The following is a 27,602-nucleotide window of genomic DNA, read 5'->3' as shown; positions in this document are numbered from 1 at the left end:
GTCTGTCGTTGTGAAAAAGGAGCTGAGCCGTAAGGCGAAGCGCTCAATTTACCAGTCGATCTATGTTCCTACCCTCACCTATGGTCATGAGCTATGGGTAGTGACTGAAAGAACAAGATCGCGAATACAAGCGGCTGAAATGAGTTTCCTCCGCAGTGTGTCTGGGCTTTCCCTTAGAGATAGGGTGAGAAGCTCAGTCATCCGGGAGGGGCTCAGAGTAGAGCCGCTGCTCCTCCGCATCGAGAGGAGTCAGATGAGGTGGCTCGGGCATCTGATCAGGATGCCTCCTGGACGCCTCCCTGGTGAGGTGTTCCGGGCACGTCTAACTGGGAGGAGGCCCCGGAGAAGACCCAGGACACGCTGGAGGGACTGTCTCGCTCGGCTGGCCTGGGAACGCCTTGGGATTCTCCCGGAAGAGCTAGAAGAAGTGGCCGGGGAGAGGGAAGTCTGGGCATCTCTGCTCAAGCTGCTGCCCCCGCAACCCGACCTCGGATAAGCGGAAGAGGATGGATGGATGGATGGATGGATAAGTACTTAACAGAATGCCAAATCACCTGAACTGCATTTTTAATTACTGATGGTATAATAAACTTATTCTGGGCTATTAAGACTTCTCAGTCTCATGCAGAATGTGACTAGCAACCATGTAGATCAACTCCACTTTGGACCCATGTATCTAGGGGTACCAATGCTAGAACATATCACAAAGACTCTAGTTGAATGGGACTCAACAGTGACCAATGAGCCACATTGGCAAACAATGTGGAAAAACACTCACTGGGGCGGTGGGGGGTTTGCAGAATCTCATGTAACTAGTGTTGCATAATCCACATGTCTATTATCCACTCATATACTCAAACCATGCAAAATGCATGCATTTTTTTTGCTAAATTATATTAATACTTCTGGAAAACTTTGCATACAATATAAACTTGAAAGATGCTTTCCCAGAATACTGTGTTTTTGAATTGGAGATGTTTCCTGTCCCCTCATTCTTTGGCCAAGACTCCAGTCTATAATTCCTGTTGAGAATCTTATGTACTTTCTCCACAAAACCATAAAATTATATCCAGACAATATTTCAAAAATATAAAGCCTCCAAAATTTTTTTTTTTTTTAAATATTTAAATAAATCATGAGTTATCCATACATATTTTAAACAGAGAAATCACTTTCAACTATTTCAAATATTTGTCAGTGAGGAAGGGTTCAAAATAATTTCTTTCTGTGCAGACATTTATTTTTGTTTCGTAATTTTTTTTTTTTTTTACATTTGTAGCACATGTTCATTCTTCCTGTGGCGGCCACATTTTTTTCACAACACTTACAGGCATTTGTTTCTCTCAAAAGCTACATTTTTCTTTACAAAATTTTAATTTTGCACCCTACACTGATCTTCCCTATGGTTTAATCATTTTTTTTCCCTTCAGCAGTTTAGCTTGCAGAGCACACCAGTCAGCTCTTTCCCCTTGACAACAACCACACCTCTCCAGAGTGTCTTACATGTAAAGGAGTCAACTCCTCTGGTAGTTGGTGACTACCCACCATAGCCAGTCTTGCTCTTTCTTACAGGCTAAGGCAGCATGATAGTTCCACCAGATATTGTCTTTCTAACATAACCACACTGTCTAGCAGGATACAGAATATGGAGCAAGCCTTGTGCAGTGCATTTTCTCACAGTATATTTTGACTGTTTAAAGAAAACACACAAAAAACTTTGCTTCCGAGTATCATTTTAAAACATTCATTTAAATCAATTAAATTTAAGTTCTCTTAGCTGCAACTACAATCTAATACCAATTTAGCAGAAAGGAACTTCAACCAAAATTTTCACCCCCTCCCCCCTCCAAGTGTTCTCTTAACATCAAAGCTTTTGTAGCTTTAACCTTCTTAGCAGTAGTCCCAAGTGTCGCACGGGCAATGTTATAGACGCACTCGTGTAAGACCCAAGGTTTACTCGGGCTGTAAATGTGCAGAGCCTTCCTTGGGCAACAGTACAGGCATATCTTGTGTAAGCATCATATCCGAGCATTATCTGGGCAAATGTGTAGACACATCTTCTACTAGCCTCATAATGGCATCAGGCAAGAAATGCCTCTCATCAGCAGTGATGACAAAGTGAACCCGTCTTCAGGCAGTGAAATTGAAAAGGGCAGAGAAACCAAAAGAGATTTCTGACACTTCGTGTTTTGCATGTTCTACAATAGAAAGATGAGATTTAATAAAAATGTCATTTTTCAAACCAAAAAAATGCATCGATTTTTAAGTGTGTTTTTCAGAATAAAATGCAACACTAAGGAGATTAAGACGTATTATTATACTAATATCACAACCATAAAAATTATTCCACCACTTGAAGAAATAAAAGTTTGATTTTCAGTTGTGTAATTAAAATGTTTTACTTTGTCATATTATAGAACTTTTTATCAGCAAAATTGCAAGTACAAAAAGAAAAATGCCACAATGTGATAGAGCAGAAACTGTAGGGGTTAAAGCAGTGAAGTTTGTTATTTTGAAAGTAGTATACCCTGCATAATTAACATTTCTGACTGTTTTCTGCATGCATCATGAAGGTGGCAAAACATTAAATTAACCATGTGAAACCTGCACATATTTTTCATGACTGTTTTTCCATAATTTCTGCATTAGTTTCTCTTCGAAGTTTAACATCCAGGAAAAAAAAGAAAAACAGAAAAAAAAAAAAAAAAAAAAAAAAAAAAAAAATCACAAAAGTGTACACAATCGGCAAAGATAAATGTGATATCAAATGTGAGCAAGGAGGACAGGATTTATCTGTAGGAGTCCAATTCAAAAATAGTTTCTTATTAAGTCATCTTTTTTATGAAATAAGGAGATCACTTTCTCAATTAGCCGAATACAGAAAGAATTAAACTGAATGGATTAGGAAACATGACACCCTGATAGGTGTACTCTGTGAAAGTTAAAGAACTCTGCTTACTCACATTTCTTTACTGTGTAAATAAATACTATAGGAGTATATGTTGACATTTGTGGTGGTGTGTACTGGCTTACTGACTATTTTTAACGTGAGCACTCAAAATGTCATCAAAATAAAAATTAAATGTACGTTTTTAAACCTGCTTAATTTAACTCTGGTTGAAATATTTAAATTTTCCTCCAAAAGGGAAAACTGAAAATAAAAGCATACTTAAACACAAACTTCAATGCAACTTGTATAGCCCTAAGTTTTGTGTTGGTTGAAAAGTAGGTACATATGGTTTACTTCTCCCAATAGTGCCGAGAATGTCAGAAGAGTTTCTGGTTTATAATAGATAAAAAGGAATTTTTCTTACATAGGTGAGCAGTACAGTTTTTTCAAAGGGATTTTATTAATATTTACAGTGCATCCGGAAAGTATTCACAGCGCATCACTTTTTCCACATTTTGTTATGTTACAGCCTTATTCCAAAATGGATTCAATTCATTTTTTTCCTCAGAATTCTACACACAACACCCCATAATGACAACGTGAAAAAAGTTTGAGATTTTTGCAAATTTACTAAGAATAAAAAAACTGAGAAATCACATGTATATAAGTATTCACAGCCTTTGCCATGAAGCTCAGAACTGAGCTCAGGTGCATCCTGTTTCCCCTGATCTTCCTTGAGATGTTTCTGCAGCTTAATTGGAGTCCACCTGTGGTAAATTCAGTTGATTGGACATGTTTTGGAAAGGCACACACCTCATGCTGCTTTTAACTTTCTATGCTTTGTCTTAATGTCTAGAGTGATTGAATTAATAAGTTAGATTTCTTTGAGCACCTGGTGACAGCCAGATTTTTTGCCATTATTTCTGTGCTGTGAGGTTTAGAAGGCGGAGAGTGAGGGCACCACTCAATAGAAGGGACAGTACGATAAAAAGAAGGTATTCTTGGCTGATAAATGGCCTATAGTCAAGAGTGCTGAGTCTTTGTATGTTTAAATGTATTCTTGTAGACCAAATGTAATATTTAGGTCTGAGATATCACTAAAACATCGTATGTTTTTCGTGCCGATAATAAGTAAGTCTCTTGAAGTGCTGAGTAACAGGCTGATGTGTGGTTTAAAGTGCTAAGGGTTAATCAGTGTGTGTGTGTCATTCATGGGGCACTACTGTGGTTAGGGTCTGTGTGTGTGTGTTTATGTGTGTGTGTTCATTTTAAAGTGCAACAGTAGACCAACCTGATAACGAACTTGACGAGAACATTTACCCTTGAGAAAACAGGTAAACGGGTAAGTAGAGGGAAATACTACGATAATACACTAGGAAACAATGTATTTAGTGCCACTGAAAGCCAAACTTTTTTTTCCTGTTCCTTACCATTTGCAGTCAGAACACCTTTGCTAGTCAGGCTGGAATTACGCATCTTGAAAAAGGAGCAAAGTATTAAACAGTTCTAAATGCACCTGAAAACAGTTCTGCAATGAAGATAAACATGGGTTTAACTCTAGAATCCCTGAAGCCTAAGAAAAAAATTGCAATCCCAGGCCACCTTAAATTCCTTCACACATCCACATCAGTATCTTGTTTTGCAAATGTGTTGATCAGCACAAGCAGCAAGCAGCCTGCTATCCCATTCCACCCCTCCACTGACAGAGCTCAGCTATGGCAAAAAGTTGTCCGAGCTCAAGTGTGTTTATCTGTATGCAAGGTGCCTAGAGTTGTATAGGGTAAATAACATTATTTGGAATACATGCATTTCATGTGTGTTCAGTGTCTACAGCAATCTGTGCAAGTATGGGATGAAATGAAATGTGAGGCAAGAAATTCTGAACACATACCTAAAGCAGAAACTATTTCCATGTTATACTGATAATGACATGAAGTGTATAATGTGTGAAGACTAGTCCAAATATCAAATAAACGTGCGCTTTTATTCAAGAATATAACCAGTCTTGTGGTGGGCTGGTGCCCTGCGCAGGGTTTGTTTCCTACCTTGCGCCCTGTGTTGGCTGGGATTGGCTCCAGCAGACCCCCGTGACCCTGTAGTTAGGATATAGCGGATTGGATAATGGATGGATGGATATAACCAAAGTAGTGTTTTTTAAAAAACAAAAACATTCAATTTACATGTTCCTGTTAAGGAACTAAAACTCCAAGCTCAAATGTCAAATCGACAGAATGTTGATATGTATTCTTGGATGGTGTAGAGGGAAGAACTGCTGCATTCTAACCAAAAGGCTCCGGGTTCAAGACTGGGCACTCCATGTTTCGAGTAGTGAGCTGCTATCATTATTACTATAAACATACAGACTCAAATCAAATGTGTAAATTTTGGCTACTTGTAAAAGTTAGCGCTTTTTTTTTTTTTTTTTTTTTAAATTATTTCTCAATTATATTCTGTCAGTGATGTTCGCATGGTACAATGAACTTGCCTCTCCCTCTGAGTTGATGACGTTCATCTCCTTTCTTTTCACAAAACCAGCGATGACCACAGTCGGAGCTGTGGTTGATGCTTTCTCAAAACAATCTGTTGTACCAGCAATCAAAGATACGATGCCCCTTGACCACTATCAGACTACCATGCGGCATTTGAGTTTTGCAGAGGTAAGAACTGCTGCCTTAGAACCCGAAGGTTCCAAGTTTGAGGCAGTTCTATTCTCTCAGTGACATTCATGTGGTACAACGAACTTGCCTCTCCCTCTCAAAGTTGACGGCATTTATCTCCATTCTTTTCACAAGAGCAGCACAGTGGTTGATGCCTGCTCTAAACTATCTGTTGTACCAGCAATCAAAGATACGATGCCACGTGACTGCTATCAGACTATCATGTGGCTTTTGCGTTTTCACAACAAAGACACCCATGCAGAACGTGTGAAAAATGACAGGTTTGCTGCAATTTCGGATATCGGGCAACATTTTATTGAGAGGTGTGTTTTGAGTTACAACCCAAGGGCAAAGACTTTCAGTGTCTGTGGTCATAAAGCTTATGGAGCTGTTTCTAGACAAAGGCAGAACCATAACAACAGACAGCTTCTTCACAGCGTTAACTATTGAAACAAAAATATGAAAAACTTCATGGAAGTGATGTAACATTGTAAGATAAAAAATTCTGCAATGATAACGAAAGTTGCAGAAGGCTGCCTTTCAAAATTTTCAGTTAACTTCTGAATATACACAAATTGGAATATTAAAGTTTTAGTTTTAGCAAATACCATTATGTTCTGAAAATATATTGAGGTAAAATATTTTACAATTATGCTTCCTGCAGACAGACTTGTGCAACTATACAGGATTTCTGATAAAATGTTACAAAATTTGATCACAGCACCAGTGATAAGGTTCTGTTTAGCAGAATAGTCATTTTTAAAATTGAAACCGAGGTTGTAAGAACAATTTTCCTAGTTAAATAAGATTATTTATATTAGATATATTTAGATTAGATATTTTACTAGATGACAATGCATAATCTATGGGAGGTTCCTACAACCCCCATAAAGAATCATATTGGTATATTCTTGCCATTTCTAACAGCTTTGAGTAAACATTCTTCAGTTAGTGACCAGCCTTGCTATGTGTAAGGTGTAGAAGGCATAAGGTTTTAAACAGTGCCTGGGCACATGCTCGTGCCAACGGGCCATTTGAGTGTGTAAAGTAACTCGTACTTATTTAAGCACAAAGCCGTAAGTTTTAATTATACAGAAGAAGCAGCTAAGAATCTAAGTATAGAAAGAAGAAGTAAAGAACTTTTAAGTACAGCAATAACTAAAGTTTCTCAAGAAAAGTTTAGAGAAGATACACATATAGAATAAAGGGCAAAAAAAGGAAAAATGTAACTATTTTTTCCTTTATTCTTGTGTGGATTATTTGCTTTTAACTTTCACTAAATATTTTTAAAACAAACTTTTGGACCGAGAGATTTCTTTTGACACGCGTTTTACCCGTGCTTGACTTTGCCTTATACTTCGGCGGCTACAGTGGTTTTTAAATTTGTATGAAATATTAAATATCTCAACTTGAAAAGGTTGAGAATGAAAATAGCCTGGAATCCGATACTATTGACAACTTATTTTATTAGTGATGGGTATTCATCTCCCCCCCCCCCCAATGAATGTCCATGGGTTCTGTGCTAGTATGCTTTATACTGAATGACAGTTCTCTGAACAGTGCACTCAGGGGCAAATTGTTCAGAAAGCTAATTTAATGCAAGGTTGTGCAGATAATTAAAACAATACTAATATATGTGAGCGTTTTTGAAATGCATCTACTTCTCGTCGCAATTCTATAACTTCTTCATAATGAGGTGAAAAAAACAGTTTTTTGTGAGTCTCTGCCAATTTATAATATATTTTGGTATAGTGGTAGCTTTTAGGATTTGCCACCATGCATATACAAAAAGGGGAAAGAAAAAAGAAAAAGCATTATTCACTAACCTACAAAAAATAGTCATGTGAATAAACTCGAGCGGGCTTGCTTTGCTGAACTGAATGATCCCCTAACTAAATTAGGCTACCACAAAGCAGAAAACCTATGAACTGCAATTCTGTGAACTGAAAACAGACAGACAGCCCTCAACTCTTTTTAATCAAAAAGAAGAAGTGGGGGGCCGGACCCTCTCTCAACATAATTATACCTCTCATGCTTTCATTTGGTAAAAGTCACTGAAGGATCAAAAGTGGATGCCTATCTAATAGGCTCAGAAGATGACAAAAGCCAACATATATAAAGAAACTCTAAATGAAATGCCATTTAGCTTGCAATATTAAGGTTGAATAATAAAAATATCTCTGAATTCAGATGTTAAACATTTCACTTCAGTCAAATAAGAAAAAACTACCTTAATGACAACGCAATGTATCAAATTCACATGTATAAGTGAATGACTTGCATATGAAGGTGCTATGTGAAGATTTCAACATTTATATAGTATATTAACAAGACAGATGGTTTTAGAAAAAAAAAAAAACCACATGTGCACATGGGAGGCAGCTAAAAGGCTCAAAAGATGGTAATTCCTCCCCAAACCAGGGGATGGCAGAGTGCATTAATCCTTGCTCTTTTCCATTAGCAGACCAATTGTGGAAAATTGCACTTGGGTCCGATGTCATCACTTCCGGTTCTGGTATCAAGATGGCACTTCTGGTTCCAGCTCAAAGGACATCACTTCAAGTTCTGACTATGCCACTGTAAAATGATTCAGACAACACAGGAAAGAGGTTTGGGAGCATGCTGCCTGTATACTTGCAATTGACTGCCAAATCGTAGCAAAAATGTGGTTCAAATTGGTACAGGTCAGTCCATAACAAAGAACAAACGGTATATGAAAACATGGCGCTTATTATATGGCAGACGGAAAGCAACATCCTCGGGACCAGAAGTGACATCCTCGGACCCAAGTGGAATCTTCCATTCGCAGACCGATCATGGGAAAGAGCAAGGATTAATGCACTGCCATCCCCTGGTTTGGTGAGGAATTACCGTCTTTTGAGCCTTTTTGCTGCCTCCCATGTGCATGTGCATGTGCGTGACAACCGTTACAAATAAATATATATTATATATAAAAAAGAATGTCTCTTTTCATTATTTCTTATATAACTTCTATAATGCCAATATCTTGAGTAAAACATGGTATTAAATCTGTAGAAATGACCTTTAGTTCTTTAAAGTAAAATTATTTTCCTTAGAATTAAAATATAAATTATTCATCATGTATGCTCTCTTTTAAATCTATGAATAGACTATAACAAGTTCATTTTATTAAAATTTACTCAAAATATGAAGCACATAAAGTAAAGCAAAAACATTAATGACATACCTGTCCATATATACGGTTTGGCTTTTTTCCACGACAATTGAGCAAAGACCATCGTTTGTACTTAACATTACATACATGAACCTCATTTCCATTACTCTCTCCAAATGGAATCCCTGTCCCACCAAACACCAGCAAGTTGTTTCCATGTAAAACAGCTTGGAAGAAAAATTAAAAACACATTACAAAAGAAAATTTAGTAGTATATAACATGTACCAAAACATGTCAAACAAAAAACAGCAAATTACAGGTGCTATAATAAAACTCAGATGCAGTATGCAAATAACCATTCAAACTAGTGCCCTGAATGAAATCCATGCAACTACATATTGTATGAAACACCTTATGTCTGCAATTTTTAAGACCAATAATTCATATCAATTCAGGCACTTTTCATTTTGCTGAACAAAGTCACCATAGATGATAGCTGTCATCAATTTCCTGTCTTTTACTTATTGTTAAATACTGGTTGAAAGTGCGCAGCCTGTGTCTCTAGTCAGAGGGCCATAGGCAAAAACGTGAAGAAAAATTTAGCTTCTGTAATGAACAGTGATATTTAATTTGGTTTGTCCCTGGTGCAAATATTGGCCATGAACTAATATAATCTAGAGTGGTATTTTATTTAGTAGTTGCACAAGTACAGAAGCATCAATATGAGCAGATGCGATTGTTACATTACTAGAGGAGAAAGCAATTCCAAAGAAACGGACCACTGTCCAAAATTTGCAGAGCTGCATTTTTTTGTGGCTGGCAACAGAAAAATAATTTTTATTTGTTAAAGTGGCTATTGAATTAAAATGTAAATATACTTCATTTCAGGTAAACAAAATTAGCTATGCAAGAATAAATAAAAAAAATAAAATGAAACCAGCTTATGGAAAATGTCCTAACAGGATTTACAAATAAAATCGATACAGGTTACAATCCCAATGCAGGTTTACTCTCCTGGAATTACTAACGAATATCTTGGATTACTATGCTTTTCATTTAGTACTTTAACCCCTTTGGTTGGAAGGGAGGAAGAAAGAAAAAAAACAAACAAAAAAAAAAAAAAAACCTTTAATGTTATTCAACTAGCCTGAAAAACACTATACAATCAAGACTGGCAATTACACAGAGAACTGTAAGAAAGTAAATACACTTTGAGAAAAAAAAAAAAGTTTTCACTTTTAAACAATAGTGCACAAGGAAATCTAATTTTAATAAATTAGACAATATGGTGAGCTAATCTAATTTTTGAAAAAACTATTTTATAATTATATCTCTTGATCAGGGGAGGGGAAAAAACATTTTAAATCGCCTCCTAAACATATTACAAACTGCAGTAGGCTAATTTAAACCTATATACCGTATTTATGCGTGTACCACAAAAACATTTTTTCCCCGAAAATTAGCATTAGAAAAATCAGGTGCGCGTCATACACGAGGAAATGTAAATGCCGTTTATTTCTTCTGCTTGGGCTCTCTCTCTCGCTCGCGCTCTTGCTCTCTCTCGCTCGCTCTTGTTTTTGAATCAGTTTGCCATTGTCATTCAGCATGGATAGTAGCGATTACGCGATTTTCTTTGTAAAAATTAGGATGAGCGTCTTTCACTAGGGCGCGTGGTACACGAGTAAAAACGGTATACACAATTAAGATTCTGTTAAATAACAGATCACCAAATACTTGCAACAGGCTTATAATGATCAGTTTTGTGGGTTCAGCTAATTGTGCTGTTCAGTTACATATTGCACAAAGTTGTTGCTTCCTGTTGTGATTTGTCCTCCTAAATTCATAGAAAATATCAAGCATAAACTTGCATTCCTCAAAATAAGACATGGCTGAATGTACACATGAAATCATGTGTACTGATTTAAAAATGTGTTTACACAGATTACTGTAGAAACGGAACACACATGAAATGCGTGTGTTCCAAATAATGATCTATTATTTCCACTCAAACTCCACTTCACTCCCAGATAATCAATCAAGGCATGAGCTGGGAGAAGTTCGTGCACGTTCTAAGTCGGCGGGGGGATGGAATAGCCGGCTGCTTGCAGCTTGTTTTTAATCGGCACATTTAGAAGATAAAAGACGCTGGAGGAGAGGTGCGTACGGATTTAAGAAGCGATTTAAAGGTGGGACGGATCTACAAGCTTTTTCGCAGGCTCTGGTAATTCTAGTGTTAAAAGAGAAGGTCTTTCTTTTTAGGAAATTACAAAGAAAGCCATGGTGTCCGGGAATACAGTTTCCTACACCACCAAAGGGAACTTAGAACATGGAGGAAAATTGATAGAAAGCCACAAGAGAATCCAAGTTTCTGAGAGAGGCAACAGCTTGCATGATAGGCACCCCACAGAACACCACATTCAAGCACATTAAATTGTGGTCTTACTTTCAAATCTGACGAAAAGACTTCAAACTGCAGGTTTGACAAGTTGAGTGGAAGTAAGAAACCCAATGTTTCAATCACTGGTCAAGAGTCTTGCCTTTAATTCAAAAAGGCAGCCCCTTGTGTCTTGCATTTCCCGTCTGATGTGCACCAATTTTTCCCAGAAGTATCTATTAAATAATATTTTAGGAAAAACGTTTTGCACATTTTGAGAATACAACTAGATAAATGACATGAGGATTAGGTGTCAGAAGTAACGTGTGGATTTATACAGGCTAGTGGGCCAAGCCCATTTCTGTATTTCTTGTTCATTTCTGCCTGCTCCAACTCCATCATTAAAACCTAATGATTACCCCATCATTATTGGCCTGATCTCCAACAATTATAAGACAGCTTACAGAGAAGAGGTCTATCAGAGGTCTATCAGTTGTTAGGATAATAATCTCACTTATAATGTCTACATAACCAAACAGCTGGACATAGACTTCAGAAAGCAAAAGGCAGAACACAATGGCATTCACGTAGAATGGGATCCCACTTAAAGAATGAGCAGCTTTAAAAATTTCTTGGAGTGACCATAACAGAAAATCTAAAAAACATTTTTTCCAAAGAGATTCACCAACACTTCTTCTCACAAACTTATATAAAAGTGTGAAATCTATCAACACTGGCTGCATAACATCCCACAAAGGGAAACAGATTATAAAAGATACAGTAATAAGGTGGGCTATCAGTTTTTCAAACCTAGTAGTCCACAAAACCTTACTGGTAGCTAGGGCTGCACGATAACAGAAAAAATGATTATCACGATTATTTTGCTCAAAATTATCACGATTAATAATGACGATTATTCCTTTGGTAAATGAAGTCTGTGACCAAAGCAGTGTAGCCTCGGCCAGTTATTCACAGATGCTGCCCTAATCATATTAGCTGCGTTGTCCGTTGTGATGCACACAAGTCTTTCTTCCACCAAGCCCCAAGCGGACATCGCTTCTTTGAGGCCCACTGCAATAAACTCCGCTGTATGTTCTTGTGGGAAAAACGAAGTTTGCAAAAGCTTGCTTTTCATCTCAAACTCGCTGTCAATAAAATGAACTGTCAAGCTCAAATACGGTTCCGCAGTTCTGCTTGACAATAAGTCGGTCGTGGCAGCAAAATATTCAAGGCTGAGCCTGAGAATTTCTCTTTCTATTTCTATTTCTTTTTAGCAGTTCGCATACAGCGAGGGCAGCGCAAAATTGGAAAAATGGTTGCGTGAGGGAATGCTATATCTTTTATCAAGTGTTGCGATCATTTTGTTAAACCCCTCACTGCTCACGGTGGTTATTGGACACATATCCTTGGCTATATGGTACGTGATCGCCTCTGTTATTTCCCGGTGTCTTTGCGAGCTAGGCAGATATGGTATTGCGTTGAACAATGTCCCTGATATTGTTGTCTGTGTTGTGGATGGCTGGTAATTTTTTGTTGTTGCTGTTTGTGCCTTCAGTCGTTGAAATTCTTGATAGTGTACTTTGTGGTGGCTTTTAAGGTGGTTGATGAGGTTTGTTGTGTTACCTTGGGACGTTTGGACGGAACAGGAGCAAAGTTTGCACAAGACTCGTACCTGATCAACATCACATTCCTCGAAATCGAAATAGTTCCAGACAACTGAGTATGACCCCTTTTTAGGAACTAACGATCGCACTTCTGCACCTTCCTCACGTTGCTCCGCCATCATATGTTTATTCTGACTGACTGTTGTTGCTGCTATTGACTTCTACTGCTTCAGAAAGCGCTTGCAATCTAGACGCAGTAACGTCATAGTGACGCAGTCCAATCCATAAACTCAGCCCATAAAAAACAGTTTGGTCTTTATACTGTAAAATCGCGACGATATTTATTAACTGATCGTGGGTCATAAATATCATTATCATGAGAAAAAAAAGATTAATCGTGCAGCCCTACTGGTAGCCCAAAGTTTATATTGGGGCTACTAAACTAATTGTGCTTAGCACCCCATCTTCTATTGCAATATAAACAAAACGAATTTTTAAAGAATTACAGTAATCCCTCGCTATATCGCGCTTCGCCTTTCGCGGCTTCACTCCATCGCGGATTTTATATGTAAGCATATTTAAATATATATCGCGGATTTTTCGCTGCTTCGTGGGTTTCTGCGGACAATGGGTCTTTTAATTTCTGGTACATGCATCCTCAGTTGGTTTGCCCAGTTGATTTCATACAAGGGACGCTATTGGCAGATGGCTGAGAAGCTACCCAGCTTACTTTTCTCTTTCTCTTGCGCTGACTTTCTCTGATCCTGATGTAGGGGGATTGAGCAGGGGGGCTGTTCGCACACCTAGACGATACGGACGCTCGTCTAAAAATGCTGAAAGATTATCTTCACGTTGCTATCTTTTGTGCAGCTGCTTCCTGAAACGACATGCTGCACGGTACTTCGCATACTTAAAAGCTCGAAGGGCACGTATTGATTTGTGCTTGAAAAACAAACTCTCTCTCTCTCTCTCTCTCTTTGTCTGCTCCTGACGGAGGGGGTGTGAGCTGCCGCCTTCAACAGCTTTGTGCTGCGGTGCTTCACATACTTAAGCCAAACAGCCCTATTGATTTGTTTGCTTTTCTCTCTATCTCTGTGACAGTCACTGCTGACACGCACTCCTTTGAAGAGGAAGATATGTTTGCATTCTTTTAAATTGTGAGATGGAACTGTCATCTGTCTTGTCATGGAGCACAGTTTAAACTTTTGAAAAAGAGACAAATGTTTGTTTGCAGTGTTTGAATAACGTTCCTGTCTCTCTACAACCTCCTGTGTTTCTGTGCAAATCTGGGACCCAAGCATGACAATATAAAAATAACCATATAAACATATGGTTTCTACTTCGCGGATTTTCTTATTTCGCGGGTGGCTCTGGAACGCAACCCCCGCGATGGAGGAGGGATTACTGTATCTTGTGCTGATGCAAGGTCTCCCCCCATGTATACAATAATATTTTTAATCAATATTAAATGAATACTGTATTAGTACTGTATTGTTTAATCAAAAACTTCAGACCTCATTTATACCCCTCAAAATTAGTATCTCTCTAAAAACATCAACAATTGATCTTCAGTATTATTCTAAAGTGCAATATGCCCTTTATAGTGTCATGCATCTTTAGCGGAATACAGCCATTGATAGGACCATCACACAATTTTCAAGAGGTTGCCTTTGTTTTCCTTTGTCAGGTCCTTATTTTACTCTTTAAAAAGCATGTTGACACTGTGCAGTGTTTGGGCTAACAGTGAAAAGCATTTTCTCTAACCTCCAGTATCCCGGAGAGGGAGACTTTCCTGTTAATATTAAGATTTGTACACTGAGCTCTTGTCTTCCGATTTTCCTAAGACCGAATAATTGAAAATTTGTGACAAAAAAGTATAGTTGAAAGTTTCAAACCGTACAGGTCAGGCGTGACGAACGCGACGCATGTGGTTCTTTGCCTGCTCCTGTTCAGCTCCATAGGCGATCAGGGTTATCATTTTTGTCTTGTTCATCAGCAGAGCATTTGAGTAGAGCAGGAGAGATAAATATTCAAATGCATTTGGACCTAACAGTATTGCCGATACAGCGGCCAATATTTGTAATAAAAATTAAGTTTGTCATCATGAGACTGATAGAAAAGTCACGTGCATACTCACGCATACACTTAAGTTTGTTAGCCAAGCAATCTTGACTGAATCGCCATGGCAGAGTCAGGAAAATGTAAAGTTAAGCACAAGTAGGTGACGCAGTGGTAATGCTGCTACCTCGCAGTAAGGAGACCTGGGTTCGCTTCCCTGGTCCTCCCTTCATGGAGTTTGCATTTTCTCCCTGTGTCTGCGTGGGTTTCCTCCAGGTTCTCTGGTTTCCTCACACAGTCCAAAGACATGCAGGTTAGGTGCATTGGCGATCCTAAATTGTCCCTAGTGTGTGTGTGCCCTGCCCGGGATTTGTTCCTGCCTGTGTTGGCTGGGATTGGCACCATCAGACCCCCGTGACCCTGTGTTAGGATATAACGGGTTGGATACTGACTGACAAGTAGGAAGAGGAGCACAGGACATTATCTGAATGGAAGTAATTTTTTTTTTTTTGTGGGGAAAAAAAAAAAAAGAAAAAAAAAAAAAAAAAAGGGAAACCCTTCTGTTTGACATAGCAAAACTTTACTTTCACATCTAAAGCTTCAAACCTAGAGCACCATTTCACCTCACTTCACACTAACATGGTGTGGGAGTTTCCCCCAAAGGAACTGAACTTTACAAGCACAGAGCAGGCTTGTTGAAATTTCAGTTGGAAAAGCAGACTCAGTTTTTTCAAAAATTTACGAAGCACTCAAAGATGGTTACATTAGCATCATATCAAGTGGCATAGAATATTGCTCATGCTGAGAAACCATACAGTGAGAGGAATTTGTAAAGACATACCTCAAAACATATTGTTGCTATCCTCACTCCTGAAAATGAGAACCTGAAGTGTTCTGCATCAGACCTATAGCTATCACGGCACACCATTGAAACGAGAATATTGAATATCAACAACTTAATTGAAACACAGGAACACTGAATCTTGAGAAAAGCATTGCTTTAAAGAAGTCCTGCAGGGTTCAAGATAAGCCACAGTTGGCAGTTTTTGTACATTTTGTGTCAGAAGAATGCATAATTAAAGAAGAATGACATCTTGCCGTTAAGATAGGACTCATGGCATTAACCTGAAAGAGACACTCATGACTGCAGTTGAGACAGCAAATTTGCAGTTATCAAAACTAACAGAAATAGCTACAGACAGTGGACCAGTTATGCTAGGATCTGCAAATGAACATGTGGGAATGTGAAAAGCTGATGACCATTTTCCAGATTTTTGGACATTTCACTGCATCATTCATCAAGACCACCTGGGACCTCATGTATAACGTTGTGCATAGAATTCACACTAAAATATGGCATACAGGCAAAAACAGAAATGTGCGTACACACAAATAAATCCAGATGCATAAAACTGTGCGTACACCAAGATCCATGCATAAATCCCAATGAACGTGAAATTCAACACACATGCACTCGATGATGTTGAGATCAGGGCTCTGTGGGGGCCATACCATCACTTCCAGGACTTCTTGTTGTTCTTTACGCTGAAGATAGTTCTTAATGACTTTGGCTATATGTTTAGGGTCGTTGTCCTGCTGCAGAATAAATTTGGGGCCAATCATACGCCTCCCTGATGGTATTGCATGATGGATAAGTATCTGCCTGTATTTCTCAGCATTGAGAACACCATTAATCCTGACCAAATCTCCAACTCCATTTACAGAAATGCAGCCTCAAACGTTCAAGGAACCTCCACCATGCTTCACTGTTGCCTGCAGACACTCATTATTGTACCGCTCTCCAGCCCTTCGACGAACAAACTACCTTCTGCTACAGCCAAATATTTCAAATTTTGACTCATCGGTCCAGAGCACCTGCTGCCATTTTTCTGTACCCCAGTTCCTATGTTTTCGTGCATACTTGAGTCGCTTGGCCTTGTTTCCACATCGGAGGTATAGCTTTTTGGCTACAACTCTTCCATGAAGACCACTTCTGGCCAGACTTCTCTGGACAGTAGATGGGTATACCTGGGTCCCACTGGTTTCTGCCAGTTCTGAGCTGATGGCACTGCTGGACATCTTCCGATTTCGAAGGGTAATAAGCTTGATGTGTCTTTCATCTGCTGCACTAAGTTTCCTTGGCCGACCACTGCGTCTACGATCCTCAACGTTGCCCGTTTCTTTGTGCTTCTTCAAACGAGCTTGAACAGCACATCTTGAAACCCCAGTCTGCTTTGAAATCTTTGTCTGGGAGAGACTCTGCTGATGCAGTATAACTACCTTGTGTCTTGTTGCTGTGCTCAATCTTGCCATGACATGAAACTGTCTTCCACAACCACACCTTGGTAGCAGAGTTTGGCTGTTCCTCACCCAGTTTTAAGCCTCCTACACAGCTATTTCTGTTTCAGTTAATGACTGTTTCAACCTACGTGTGACATTGATGATCATTAGCACCTGTTTGGTATAATTGGTTGATCATACACCTGACTATAATCCTACAAAATCCCTGACTTTGTGCAAGTGTACCTATAAGAATTGATGCTGGTTTGAAGGCAAAAGGTAGTAACACCAAATATTGATTTGATTTAGATTTTTCTTTTGTTCACTCACTTTGCATTTTGTAAATTGGTAACAATAAACAATCATTATTTATACTTCTGAAAGCATTCTTTGTTTACAGAATTTTTTCACACCTGCCTATAACTTTTGCACATTACTGTATATATATATTAGTCACACACGTGTGTTTAGGAGACAACTAAAGGGCTTGAATACATGTGATTCCATGCCAGACCAGGGGGTGGTGAAGTGCACTAATTTTCCCTCTCGATCTTTTGCAGACCATTCTAGGGAAATCCTGCCCGGCTCAGGGGCAGCCAATGACGTCACTTCCGGCATTGATGACATCACTTCCTTCGCTGGCCTTTAAAGCCACCATCTTGTCTCAAAAGCATCAGTTCTGTTTTGGACTCAGTTGAATGAACATGTATCTGTTGTTGAATCAATTTTGCAGCTGGGAACAATTATACGGGTGGCTGCCCCAAACCTTCTCATTGTTTTAGTCGTTTTTCTGACAATATTATATATATATATATATATATATATATATATATATATATATATATGACTCACTTATTAAGCAAGGACCAGTTTCGGTTGCAAAGAGAATAGTCTGGCCAAATTATTCACTCTAGCTATAAAAAAAAGAAAATGGGGGTGAGGGAATCTTAATACACATAACTATCCCATTTGTAGCGTTAGATGCAATATCCAATTCTGAAGGGCGATATGTCATGGTGACGGGCAATTTAATACTATATTGATTTTAATTAATATTTTTGCACCTAACACGGATGATAGAGCTTTCTTGCAAAATGTATTTGTATCTATCCCTAATGTGAACACTCACAAAATTATAATGGCTGGAGACTATGTTTTAAATCCAGACCTGGATAGATCCTCAGATACAACGGCTAATATCTAATACTGCAAAGATAATTACAAAATTTGTAATGGATCAGAAGTTATTTGACCCATGGAAGTGCTTACATCGTATCCTAAGGAAATACTCCTTCTCTCCAGCACATCATTGTTACTCAAGAATTGATTATTTCCTCAAAGACAATTTTTTTTGCCCATTATCAAATCTTGTAAGTATAATGCTATCATTCTCTGACCATGCCCCTCTGATCATAGAGCTTAAATTGCTGCATTCTACACACTCATCTTGCAGCTGGTGTCTTAACCCCCGGTCATTAGCTGATGAGAACTGTACAGAATTTATATCCAAGCAAATTGATTATTTTCTTGATACAAATGCATCCTCAGAGGTCTCAGCAGGTTCTCTGGGAAACATTAAGAGGACAAATTATTTCATATCCTTCTTACAGAAATAAACTGGAAAACAAGAAGGCATCCCAGTTAATCAGCAAAATTACTAGAATAGATCAACAATACATCAGGTCTCCAAATGAGTGTCACTACAGGAAGAGACCAGTTTTACAACAACAATTTAACCTCTTGACTACTAAAGAAATGGAACAGCTTATCTTTAAATCACAACAACGTTATTATGAACACGGAGAAAAGGCCAATAAGATCTTGGCCCAACAAATCCACAAGCAGGAAGTCCTGAATGCAATAACAGCAACTAACAACACAGAGGAAAAAAATTACTATAAAAATATAACTTGCACTTTTAGAGAGTACTACAAGTCCTTATATTCTGCTCAGTTTAAAGAAGATAAGAAGCAATCTAATGAGTTTCTTCATTCATTAGAGATACCACAGCTAGATACTCTTAGTGCTACAGAACTGGATAAACCTCTGGCATTTTCAGAATTACTAGATGCTATCAAAACTCACTTCAAAGTGGGAAAGCAGACAGCCCTAATTGGTTACCCAGTGGAATTTTATAAATAAAAAAAAAAAAAAACTGAAATAAGTTAACTCCACTATTATTAGCAATGTTTATAGAAGCAAGAGACCAAAAAACATTTAACCAAGCATTAATTACCATCTCTCCTAAGAACAAAGCCCTACTACAACGTGTCATACAGACCAATCTCTCTTCTGAATAACGATGTTAAGACACTCTCCAAAGATCTAGCCAGAAGGACCGAAAGTGCTTTCTTCTGTAATATCAGATGACCAAACAGGATTTATTAAAGGCAGACACTTAACTTCCAACCTTTGACGTTTAGTATAACACTCACCCATTATATATAATATCCCAGAGATCCTATTATCTTTAGAAGCAGAAAAAGCATTTGATATGGTTGAATGGGACTACCTATTCATCACATTGCACAAATTTGGTTTCAGCCCAAACATACGTGCATGGATCAAACTACTTTATACTAGTCCAGAAGCCTCAGTTCGTATTAACATTATTTCAGATAACTTCAAACTAGAATATAACACTCCTTATCAAAGGCCGCTAAAAAGTTGTTGCTCCCACAGATCTAGAATGTCGTTTCATCTCAAATACGTATTATGTGTCACCTTCAAAATTAAGCACATACTATATGGAGAAAACAAAAGAAAAAAAATACCTATAGCTAAAGAAGCTTAACATGTAAAACATTTATTTAAAATCTGAATGTGTGTGATAAAAGGGTAAATGTTAAAGAAAGTACCTGACATTGAAGCTAGTTCTCTGGGCATATACCCTTCTGTTCTCATTTGTTGCCATGTACCAGTTGCAAAATGATACCGCCATAGCTCTCTAAACAAAGGATAGTCTTCATTTTCTGATCCACCAGACTCATCATAATCTGGATTATAGCCACCAAACACATATAAACTGGAGCCATTTGCAACACATCGATGTCCACTTCTAGCAGGGGGTGCAGAATGACCTGAAACAGCAGTAAGAAAAAAAAACAAGCACACACTAAAATTTAGGTAATCTCTAAGGGACTACCATTAAGTGAGGTAAAATGTTAACATAATAAAGTTTCCACTTGCTTATTTTTATTGCAGTCAAAAGAATTTCCTGAAAGAAATCAGTAGTTTAAAGAACACTTTTTAGGACAGACATGAACATTTAGCCAAATTAGAGAAAGGGAATCCAAGTCCAGACAAAGCAAGTGCTTCATTCTACATTTACTGTACAGAAGTAGATGCCAGCTTGCATTAACGGAAAAAAATCCATAGCTATGTTTATAGGGAAAAAAGCCTACACATGGTTAAGGCATAAGCATTTAGGTATACAAATATACAGGACACATTCTGAAATTTTGAGTTCCACTGTAGCACTAAGCTTAACTCTTTAAATACAGTATAAAGGCAACCTCATTAAATATTGAGCTATCAGCTAAGCTTAATACATCGATTCCACTGGAATATTCAAGTCATTTGCAGACCACATAAAAGCTGTTCATCCCTGCCAGTTAAGAAGACGGGAGAAAAAAACCCCAACACAAAAACGTTGGCTTTGAGTGTGGCGAGTTAGACAAATACAAAAACGGGCTCTATCAGATTAACTGTTAAAGTACCACCAGGTTCTGCACCAAAAAATCCTCTCAGTAATAATGTTTGTATTTGACATATACAGCCTTAACGAGTGCAGATCCAAAACTTTCAGACAAACTTGATTGCTAAAAATGAACACAGAAAAGTCGGAACTTAATTTCTGGAAAGTTACCATTAAGAAGACACATCCTTCCAACTTACCATAGGTTTTTAAGACAGGCATTAAAAATACTTAAAAAAAAAAAACACCTTGGTCTTTAAGACAAATTATTTGTTTTGAGTGCATACCCATATAACAAATACACAAAATAATAGTGAAAGACCACCAGAATATACTTTTGCTTGGCATCCAGCTGGCAAAATTCACCCACCTTCTCTCAAAAACCTGTTAGGTATCCTTAGGCTGAGGCAAGGTTGACTGAAGATTCTCCTAGCCGGGAGCCACCGTACTTTCTTCTTAGAGCCTGTTACCACAATTACCAGCAATGAGTCAAAGACAACGGGGAAACAAAATGGCAAACAGTACAGCCACAAATCACCACAAAAGGTTAAGGATTTTTTGTTAGGTATACCCATTAATCATGAAAGGGGTGGGTCTTTTTAAAGCTACAACTCACACAAAAATGAAGACAATTTACAGGTTTATTAGTGCAGAAGGGTGGGGGGAAAATCTAAACTGAAGCTTTTTTTTTTTTTTTTAAATAATAATAAGTTTCTATGGTAAACTTACCAAACTTATCCTTAAAAATTATAAAAAAAAAATTCTCTCAAATTATGGCATGCATTCATTAGCCCAGAGACTTTACTTAACAAGTATTCTCTGGAAGGGGCTTTTAATTGCAGCCAATAAGGTAACATTCAGATCATGAAACAAAAGCCTTAAAACAAAATGAAAACACTCAGTTCAAAGCTAGAATAGTCCTGTGAATTAATCCAAGTCTCAAGTTTGCTCAGATAATAGTCAAGTCTATATATTGTATCCAAAATGCTTTACAAAAATATATTTTTCTGAGACTCCATTTTCTGAAAGAAGTCCAATTACCCATTTCACTTCCCGTTCTCTTCATAGATATAAAAATAACCTTTCAAAATCAAGGGGTGTTCGTAGGGGAAGTCAAGTTTTAGAGAGCAACTTTTGGAAGTATACTTTAACAGTAATATGTTCATTCTGGCTACAGTGATTTTCTATTTTAAGGATTTAGTTTAACATATTATTAGAGTTTTTTTCTTACCCGAAGAGGATTGTATGTACTTTGAAAAAGGGGAAAGGAGGAATCTTTTTATATCTATCCCCAGTAAGCAAATATGTTTTTGTCTTAATATCCAAGGTCATTTGTTGTGTAAAATATGTAAAAACATAGGATACTATAGTACAGGCTATGATTTGAAACATAATGACAACATGACAGAAGTGAACTTTCCCCAGCAACTCAGGCTTGTTTTATGTTTAGATGAGTTTGTGGAACTTCTCATGTCTATATGGGTTGACTCTTAGGAGTAATTAACTGTACATAATTGTGACCAATTATACTGGCACCTGCCCAGGGCTTGTTTCTGTTTTCCACAACATGCAGACAAGGAAAAAAAAAAAAAAAAGTTTCCCAAAATGATTTTCAAAATACTATACTTTCTTTTGCTAAATGCCAACAATAGACTAGACAGGGCAGCCCGAGTGGCACCCCAAAAATACTTTGGACTCTTCAAGAAGTGTCTTTCATCATCCAGAGGGAGAAGGGGCAAAAAATAAAAATTTTCTGAACAGGATCATTTTTTAAGCCAAGAGTACTGGATCTGCATCTTGCAATTGCACACATTATAAAATTGCTTATACATATAATTTTTGAACAAGAACACCAATATAAGATTCAGCCATTTTAAAAAGACCACCAACTATATGTGCTACCTTTGGGTTTGTTTTCAACCACAACAACTGTTCAGCCCCCCCTTAAGGTGTGGTTTCTTCTCAAAAGACAAAAATCACAGTAAACCGTTGGTGTCACGTGGTTGATTATTTTCTGACTTACTTCTGCATTTATGCGAGAACTTACACCTGTAGAAACTATTACCACAAGAAAAATAGTATCAGTAATATGAGAAAAAATAAATATTTCCAGATCCCTTTTGTTGTCACAAAAATACGTGGGAAACACAAAAAGCGTGTTTTCCTTTATCGAAACTTTAGAGGACGTATTCGGTACGGTTTTATGCTTTTATTTCCTGTTGGAGCCCACTGCACCATAGCATTCACTGTAAAAATGCCAGGACTGGCTAAGTTTATTTTAAATTTATAAAAAACAATTTTAGAACACTATTTCACTTGTCAAAAACATACCATGTTTATGAAGAGCTTGGGTGATAAATTGTAATGCCACAATTATTATGTAGTACAAGATTTTATAAAAGAAGAAAAAAAGCAAACACACTAATAATATAATACCACTCAGTTGCCCACTAAAAACCAACATACAACAGATCAGCTTCAACATTAAAACCACTGACAGGTGACATGAATAACATTGGATAATAGTCTTGTCACAATGGCACCTGTCATGGGGTGGGATATATTATGCCTCAAGTGAACAGTCAGTTCTTGAAGGTTATGAGTTGGAAACAGAAAAAAAAATAGGCAAGTGTGAGGAGCTGAGTGACTTTGATAAGGGACAAACTGGGTCAGAGCATTACCAAAATGTCAGGTTTCGTACATGGTTTCTGGTATGCAGTGGTTAGTACCTACCAAAAGTAGTCCAATGATGGACAACCTGTGAACAACAGGGCCATGGGTGCCAAGGCTCATTGATGTGCATGGGGAGCAAAGGCTAGCCCGTCTGGTCCAAACCCACAGAAAAGCTACTGTAGCACAAATTTCTGAAAAATATAATGTCCATGAAAGAGATGTCAGAATACATGGTGAACTGCAGCTTGCTGCGTAGCCACAGACCAGACATAGTACCAGAAGTATATACAATGGGCACATGAGTGTCCGACCTGTATTATAAAGCAACCTGCACAACTGACAGGCAATTTTAATGTTGTGGCTGATAGGTGCATCAACAAGATGGTGAAAATAAACAACAACATTCACTGAAGGATAATGCAGGGTTTATTTACAAGAACTACGATTTTCAGCGGTTACTTGGCCTACACAGCTATGATAAAATTAAGCCCAATCACCTGGGTGGTCAAACAAAGCATCTGAAGCAAAAGTAGTAATGTAAAAAGAAAAAAAAAAAAAAACATTCTCTGTCTTGTTTTTTTTCTCTCAGGTGTGTGATTAACAGTTGTATGTTGATTATGAAACCAATACTTGGAGAAATCATTAAAACTGGAGTCATACTCCTTGCATGTACGATTCTGATATAAATAACATTTAATTTCAACAGATCTAAACTGTGTGCTTTTACGTCTCTCTTTTTTACAAAATTTCAATCAACTATATTGATCTTAAGTATAATTTTGTCAAAACAAAATTTTTATATATCTCATTCATAATAAACGGATTTTCAGCCTCTGAAAATATTCAGTTATTAAAAACTCTTTCTATTCTCTCCCCACTCCCCCTAATGATCCTGAATTTTTCAGATGTATGTAAGACATTGTTTTCATTTCTCTCCTATGCGGTCTCCTGTTCTATAGGGAATGTGTGATACATCACACCACATTGCACTGTGGGAAATGAATCCCATCTTTAGTTGCACTGGTTTGTTTACAACTGCTTTGTGTTATTCACAAGGGATGGAGAGAAACTGCTAACCACATGAAACAAAATTCTGCAAAGGGAGCCCTAAAATGTTTAACATTATCTTAAACAAAAAAAAATGTGCAATAAAGGTTTAGTGTTCCACAACAATATATGGTATTTTGGCATGAGACAGTAAGAATTTCGTCCCAGCGACCACCTGAGGGTTCATGCTTCACTGTACCAATATGGAGATTATACAGGTCCCTTTCACATCCCAAAGACATGAATGTTAGGTGTCAATTCCAAATTAGCCCTATGTGTATACATGCGCAAGAACAGACTAGTTTCTCTGTAGAGTTTTTTTTACTCTGTACAAATGCCTAACAAAATGGGAGAAAAAAGTATGTAAGAACACATATAATTTCAATCTAACAGTTTTGTCAACTTTTATTCAGCTTTATAAAGCTAATTGTTTAAAATCTATTCCCCCCCAATTTCTTGAAGAAGGAAACCAAAAGTTCCTTCAGATGGATTATCCCCCCCCCCCCCCATATATCTCTTTATCAAAATGCTTTATTACCTCGTATTAAACTTAATCTATCAATTATATGTACCTCTTTGTTCTAATTCAATGCAACAGGGGCAATGGCCTATTCTGGTAGCATTGGGCAGAAGGTATAAACTAAAATTAGAAGAGAGGCACCTTTTTGAAATTTCAGATTTAGAATTTTTTGTATGATAAAACTTCATTTTAATTTTGCAGTTTATTAATCCTGGACAAAAGCTGCCAAAACCGGAAGACCAATCTGATCGGAGACATGACAAGAAATATGTTTAACAAGCATTATGTATTGGACTATTATGCCCATTTATAAAGGTTATGGTATCATTCTTTCAAAAAAAATGCTGTTATTGAGCTAGTACTGATAAATAAAATTATCCTTAAAGAGACTAGAGAACAATCATTATCACATTACATTAAACAGGACATAAGTATAGGCAAAAAGCTCTCTTTGCCTATTGAACTTCTCTGCACACATTAAGCATCTGTTGTTTAGAGTTTCTCCCAAGCTAAAGTGACCTGCAGCAAAACAAGTGTAACTTGCATAAGCAGTGTAACTAGACAGCAGTAAAAGGTGTGTGGTCCAATATCACAAAGGCTAGTATTCTGCCCAACCAGGTTATGACAGCAGAGAGGTACAGTGGCCTTTCAGGAATGTGCCTCTGTGCCGGCAGACTGCAAGATTTAGAGACCAGAGTAGCATAAAAGCAATGCAGAGTAACAGGTATGTGCAGGCTGTTATTCAGGCCAGCAGGTGGGCCATTATACTGGCCTTTCAGGTATATACCGCTATGCGGCTAGCCCAAAAAACAGCCTGCAAAGTACATAAGGGGTGATAAAAAAAAATAAAAAAATATGACAATCCATACTCTGTGTGTGTGCGCATGATATAGTCATTTACTGCATCCCATGTAGATTGAATATGGTTGATGCATCATGGCTTAATGTATCTGCTAGACAGTCTGAAATTAAATTAAGTGGTGTCCGTTTTAATGATCCATGCCAAATACTTTTTATTTTTTGGCAGTGACGGGATGTTCGATCCAGTCAATTGCACTGATCAACTGAGTCTCTCCCCTTGCGAGAGCAGAACGTACATCTCCTCCAGAACTGATCAGAGCACCCAACACTTGCCAAACAACGGCTCACTAATACAGTGCTTATTCTAAAAACACTGGATTAGAGGTTATAGCTAGTAACAATGGCAACATACCATAAACACCAGCTTCAATGTGCTGTTGGACAGGTACAGTAGGGCAAAAAAGTATTTAGTCAGCCACCAATTGTGCAAGTTCTCCCACTTAAAAAGATGAGAGAGGCCTGTAATTTTCATTATAGGTTTACCTCAACTAAATGAGACACAAAATGAGAAAAAAAAAAAAATCCAGAAAATCACATTGTCTGATTTTTGAAGAATTTGCAAATTATGGTGGGAAAAAAAGTACAGTGGAACCTCGGTTCACGACCATAATTCGTTCCAAACCTCTGGTCGTAAACCGAATTGGTTGTGAACCGAAGCAATTTCCCCCATAGGATTGTATGTAAATACAATTAATCCGTTCCAGACCGTACGAACTGTACGTAAATATATTTTTTTAAATATTTTTTAAGCACAAATATAGTTAGTTACACCATAGAATGCACAGTGCAATAGTAAACTAATGTAAAAACATTGAATAACACTGACACAAACACCCAGGCTCCCTGCTCAGCTGCACTTGCAGGCTCGCTCTCTCTCTCTCTCTCTCTAACATTGCAGCAGTTCGCGCTATAGCCTTACAACCCGGTCGTTGTATAAACATTTTTTTTTTTTTTTTTTTTAATGAGTTTTAAGCATGGGGGAAAAAAAGGAACATTTGAACAAATCCGAACTTTATTTAAAATCCAATCATAAGCAACCAAGAAAATAATATTCCAGGAGTTCGTGCCCAATCGCTGTATGAACACTTTTTTTAATGAGTTTTAAGCACAGGGGAAAAAAAGGAACATTTGAAAAATCTGTAATACAAAAACTAACCATAAACCACCAAGAAAACTAACCTTGCATGAGTCGAGGTCTGGCATGAAGTGAGGAGAAAATGGTTGGACAGGAGGTTACAGTTTTGAGGGAGATGGATGTTTTCTCTCTTGTGATTTCTTGGATTTCTGGTGTTTTTAGCCGTTTAGCTGGTGAGAGCGAAAGCCTCGCGCAGCCATTCCAAAAACAAAGTCTGTGTGACCCAACCCTTCGTGTTTGCCCTCCACATCACTGGCAGTCTGGCTTTGTTTACATTGTGCTGTTTGAAAGCACGAGAGTTCTCAAATTGGTAAATGAGTAAACTGGTAAACTGTTTTTCCACCTCTTCCAGCACTTGAGACCTCTGCCTGGTTAACGCTGTAACTCCTTTTGCAACATCAGCTGCTTTAATAGATTCTTTCTGCTTTAGAATAGTCGAAATCGTAGGTTTTGACTTCTTGTACTCTGCAGCAAGATCAGGAACACGAATGCCACGCTCATACTTTTCAATAATTTCTTTCATTACTTTGATTTCAATTTTCTGCAAAACTTTCTTCTCACCACTCTTCACTTGCTTAGAAGCCAAGGTTAACTGCAAAAGCACACGAAATACTGTAGAGCACAAAGAGTTCACAGGTAAAGCACGCACATCTGACTGAGAACAATGAA

The 27,602-nt window shown here is 37.7% G+C and overlaps 1 protein-coding gene across 2 annotated transcripts in view; it reads right to left on the bottom strand.

Moving 5' to 3' along the window:
* The window catches only part of klhdc10 (kelch domain containing 10), a 107,666-nt gene that overhangs the window by 35,383 nt on the left and 44,681 nt on the right, over nucleotides 1-27,602 (bottom strand). Inside the window, exons 2-4 of one of the 2 annotated variants that reach the window (XM_028811405.2) lie at nucleotides 21,068-21,160; nucleotides 19,859-20,080; nucleotides 8,756-8,910 (exon numbers count right to left, since the gene is read on the bottom strand). In XM_028811405.2, the coding sequence (XP_028667238.1) occupies nucleotides 8,756-8,910; nucleotides 19,859-20,080; nucleotides 21,068-21,160 (470 nt within the window). The remainder of the gene's footprint in view (nucleotides 1-8,755; nucleotides 8,911-19,858; nucleotides 20,081-21,067; nucleotides 21,161-27,602) is intronic. The other variant, XM_028811414.2, reaches the window with a different exon arrangement.

Source organism: Erpetoichthys calabaricus, chromosome 1 (genome assembly GCF_900747795.2).
Source record: "Erpetoichthys calabaricus chromosome 1, fErpCal1.3, whole genome shotgun sequence".
Classification (NCBI taxonomy): Eukaryota; Metazoa; Chordata; class Cladistia; order Polypteriformes; family Polypteridae; genus Erpetoichthys; species Erpetoichthys calabaricus.
This window is presented reverse-complemented; position numbering and strand designations above follow the sequence as displayed.